The 5,000-nt window shown below is 44.3% G+C and overlaps 1 protein-coding gene across 1 annotated transcript in view; it reads left to right on the top strand.

Moving 5' to 3' along the window:
- The window catches only part of pitx3 (paired-like homeodomain 3), an 11,130-nt gene that overhangs the window by 5,842 nt on the left and 288 nt on the right, over positions 1-5,000 (top strand). Inside the window, exon 3 of the mRNA XM_068568119.1 lies at positions 3,808-5,000. This exon is cut by the window's right edge and continues 288 nt beyond it. Within this exon, the coding sequence (XP_068424220.1) occupies positions 3,808-4,377 (570 nt within the window). The 3' untranslated portion in view covers positions 4,378-5,000. The remainder of the gene's footprint in view (positions 1-3,807) is intronic.

The following is a 5,000-nucleotide window of genomic DNA, read 5'->3' as shown; positions in this document are numbered from 1 at the left end:
TGTGTCAAAGGTACAATGTGTCACTGGTACATTGTGTCAAAGGTACAATGTGTCAAAGGTACAATGTGTCAAAGGTACAATGTGTCAAAGGTACAATGTGTCAAAGATACATTGTGTTAAAGATACATTGTGTTAAAGATACATCGTGTCAAAGGTACTTTGTGTCAAAGGTACATTGTGTCACTGGTACATTGTGTCACTGGTACATTGTGTCAAAGATACATTGTGTCAAAGATACATTGAGTCAAAGGTACATTGTGTCACTGGTACATTGTGTCAAAGGTACTTTGTGTCACTGGTACATTGTGTCACTGGTGCATTGTGTTACTAGTACATTGAGTTAAAGGTACATTGTGTCAAAGGTACATTGTGTCACTGGTACATTGACTGGTACAACCTCTAACAATGTTCAAAGCATTTAAATCTTACAAAAATGACAAAGCTATGAAGAAAATAACATATAAAGAACATATTAGGTCAGGTCAACGCTTAGAAACAGTGTAAAGTTATTGTCAAAATGTTCCGGTGATTATCTACTTAGTTCTTTACAGTTTTGAAATAGACTGTTCGTCATTGCAAAAGCCACACACGCAAAGTTCAAAGTATCTTCATTGTTCTTTACACACAAAACCCTGATGGACAAGAACAATCAACAGCACATAGTGTACAGAGTGGTTCAGTAGGTTCTGCAGGGTCCAGGTCAAAGTACAAGTCTACAATATGAGCAACCATCGCTGGTCCAACCCGAACCATTTTGAACCAGTTTGAAGTGATGTAACTACAGCAGAAAATATATGAGACCTAAATGTTTAGAAAACACAGTGTTGGTAGAGTTCCCTTCTTTTAGAGCTTCAGTTCACACATAAAAGCTAAATGTCAAAGGTGCAGCAGAGTGTGCCCACACCCAGGGGGTTTGGTCATTGTGGCTATATGGAGCAGGAGGACACACATTCTGACGGATGACAATACAATCCCTGGCTCGCCATACAAGTAATGGATCAAATTAATGTTGGCTGGAGGAAAGGTCACATAGCACACACTCTTGGTTGTTGTTTTGAAAGGACAACAGACTACACATGGTCTCGTCACGGATGTCCATCAGTGGCTTTTCTAACCCTCCGACACATGCCCAAAACACTTCACCCGTCAACTTGATTCATGAGATTTGTCAGCGAGCTGTTGTTAATCGTCACAGTTGTAGGAACACATTGAGGGGTCGAGGGTCCACTGATAGACGGTGTTGTATCCGTCACGGACTGTCAAGACCTTTGAAGCGAATGTGTGATTTGTGATCGACATAATGGATACAACCTGCTTCACCTAACTTGACTAATGCATTGTCGTCAATACCATTCGCGACCTTCATGCTATCTAAGTGCTATAAGTGCTCTAGGCTACAGCTCAGCCAGAGGGTTTTCTCAGGGGCTTTGAGCTAACTGTTAACGTCAACAAGCTAACATGCTCACATTTGTTAACATGCTGAGGTCTAACAGGAATAGATTTCCCAGAAATCTATTCCTAATGCAACGTTCGCACCAAAACAGTTGTTAATATTGTCAACGCTTTTTCGCCTGATTTTACTTGCTGGACTTTATGTGGTTGATTCGCTTTTTCGCAACCATTCGCGGCAGAAAGGGGGCGTGGCTACGTTACCCCAGGTTAGCAGCACATAGCCTCACTAGCTAACCTAAACTGACCCGGTCACGTTCCTGTAGTTACCAGCACATAGCCTCACTAGCTAACCTAAACTGACCCGGTCACGCTCCTGTAGCTAGCAGCACATAGCCTCACTAGCTAACCTAAACTGACCCGGTCACGTTCCTGTAGTTAGCAGCACATAGCCTCACTAGCTAACCTAAACTGACCCAGACACGTTCCTGTAGCTAGCAGCACATAGCCTCACTAGCTAACCTAAACTGACCCGGTCACGTTCCTGTAGTTAGCAGCATATAGCCTCACTAGCTAACCTAAACTGACCCGGTCACATTCCTGTAGCTAGCAGCACATAGCCTCACTAGCTAACCTAAACTGACCCGGTCACGTTCCTGTAAAACAGTTTTCATTCCCGCTAACGACCATGGGAATATTAACAGCTATTTCTGCGTTATACTTGTTGAGGAAGTGTCTGGGTTCATAATATTATCCGTAGTCGCACACAGCTCCGACTCCTCCAGGACGAGTGTCTGGATTAAACCACATAACCAGTCATCATCTGTTGCATGGGTAACAGGACCACAGGGGTCGTAGTGACCCAATGGAAGTCCAGATCAGACATTATCAGGACTGATATCATGGGCTGTGACCCAAAACATGAATAGATATTGACATAAAGTAGCATAAGCCTATAAGATGGCATCACCGAGAACGCTCAGTCTATATTAGAAGTGATAGAGTTATATTCCTCCATTAATAACGCAGTTCAGATCAGCCTGTCTGTTGGGAATTTCTATTTTCCGACCCACAGACAGCAAATATACATCAGACACCCCCCCGTCAGCGGAGCGCTTTGATTGCTTGACTTCAATGTGTGTTTTCTTACAGAAAGTATGTTGATCTCCTGGCCATCAATAAATCATTTGACTGGTTCACAGAAGACGTACTGTATATAAATGTGCCTGCAGTCGAGCCACTGAACAACCTTGACATTCAGCCTTTTTCCACCAACCGTCTGACAGCATTGCCTCAGAGTCACGCTAAAGATTGGGTAGCTCCTGTCCTCTGCCGCGGGGTTTCCCCTGCTGTCACTGAGTGGGATGGAAAACTCTGCCATGCACTTTATGCTCATATTAATGGTCAACAGCATTCTGTTACTATAATAACAGAGGATTGGATGGTGGCATGTACGCCAAGGAAGCCGAGACGCGGCCGAGTATCAACACAGGCCGGGCCCGTTAAAGTTTCATTGGGAGAAACACATTTGATAGAAAATCATTTCAATGGAAAACAAACCAACACACACAGATGAGACTTCTGTCAGATACTTTATTTATTTCTGCGTCTACAAATGAAAGGTTTTTGTCGAATTTAAAGCAAAAGTTTGTCCACAACTTCACACAAAAGAGGAACTTGGCACAGTTTTCATTCCTAAAACCCTCAATTTAGATTTTCCACTAAAGCTTTAATCCAATTCATATCCTCCAAATATAGGACCATAAAATGACAAATGTGAAGATTGCCCTTCCCTGACATTTCTTTCATTGAGATCTCACTATTCAAATAAGTCAATGATTAGTTTTAATAAGCTTCGCCTAATACGACTGTTTGACGATACACTTCAACTTACTTTCTGGGATCATTGTGTCTTTTCAAAAATTCTGGATACATATGCACACAATATTACTGAAAGTATTTGAAAGGGGTTAGGATACTCTAGATGTGTTTTAGAATTAGACTTATTGACTCTCGACACTTTCTAATAGTTAAGGAGGAAAAAGTCAATTGGAAATAACTTCCTCAGTCACTTTATTTTGTTCTTGTTTGCAAAAAAAACCCCAATTATCTTTATTATAGATGGAGCTCTGAAAACATGATATGATTGACAATTGGGCAAAGATTATTCCACCAGTATTTCTGAATACCCGTGAATATCTTCCAGGGTTAATAGTTTTGGATATTGTACATTTTTCCCCCGGTTTGAGGTGGGAGGGTTTATAAAAAAGACTAAAGACTAAAGATGCTTCTTTAGTCGTGCATCTACCATGCTTTTCTCTCTTACTCGAATGGGGGGTTGGAAGGGAAGCATCAGTGTTAAAAAACCTGAACAAAAAGGCTGCAAACTGAAATGATTTCTCCTTTCACCTTCCGTAGGTATGGTTCAAGAACCGCCGTGCCAAGTGGAGAAAGCGGGAGAGGAACCAGCAGGCCGAGTTGTGCAAAAATGGCTTCGGCGCCCAGTTCAATGGACTCATGCAGCCCTATGACGACATGTACACGGGCTACTCCTACAACAACTGGGCCACCAAGAGCCTGGCGAGCAGCCCGCTCTCCGCCAAGAGCTTCCCGTTCTTTAACTCCATGAACGTCAGCCCCCTCTCGTCCCAGCCCATGTTCTCCCCGCCCAGCTCCATCCCCTCCATGAACATGGCCTCCAGCATGGTGCCGTCATCGGTGGCCGGGGTCCCCACCACGGGGCTCAACAACCTGGGCAACCTCAACAACCTCAACGGCCCCGCGGCGCTCAACTCGGTGGCGGTGACCGCGGCCACGTGCCCCTACGCCACCGCCGCCAGCCCCTACATGTACAGAGACACCTGCAACTCCAGCCTGGCCAGCCTGCGGCTCAAGGCCAAGCAGCACACCAACTTTGCTTACCCAGCGGTGCAGAACCCCGTGTCCAACCTGAGCCCCTGCCAATACGCTGTTGACCGGCCGGTATGAAGAAGAAGAAGAAGAAGAAGCTCCGAAGACGACCCAACTGACCCAACCGACCAGCTGTAAGTCCCTTGTTGCCCCAACGTCACGTCTCTTCAGCTCACCTCTCCACTGCAGTCGCGTTGTGATGGTGCACAATGAGAGAGACCTTCAAACCCGACCCAACAAAACTAGACATGCCCAGACGGACCACCGCGTTTCAGAGGAGTTCTTTCCCAGTTTGTGAGACTTTTGTCGCTGAACTGACCAACTGCTTCAAAGGATTTCTAAAGATTAGAACTATTATCATTTGTTTCCTTCTTTTTTGAACTGCATGATTAGAGTAAACGTAGAAACCAAGAGTAAAAATTAAAAAAAAAACACCACATGGATGCTTCAACGGGACTGGTGGTCGACATCTTGGCCCAAAATCATGAAACGCCATCTTTGCTGCTGCTGTTGCAGGAAAAGGGACCTGTGGTTGCAACGCGGGAGGAATGGAGGATGTATATAACTGACTTTTTTGTTTTGTATGTGACAAAAAAATATATGAAAACGTACTTTAAAAATGAGAAAAGCATGTTTTTCAAACGCAAAAGGCCCTAGGTTTATGTACCACGAGCACATCCTTTGGCCCGGGAACTTTAAAC

This window comes from Clinocottus analis, unplaced genomic scaffold, assembly GCF_023055335.1.
Source record: "Clinocottus analis isolate CAN_PGR_092001 unplaced genomic scaffold, fCliAna1.0.p SCAF_8, whole genome shotgun sequence".
NCBI lineage: Eukaryota > Metazoa > Chordata > Actinopteri > Perciformes > Cottidae > Clinocottus > Clinocottus analis.
This window is presented reverse-complemented; position numbering and strand designations above follow the sequence as displayed.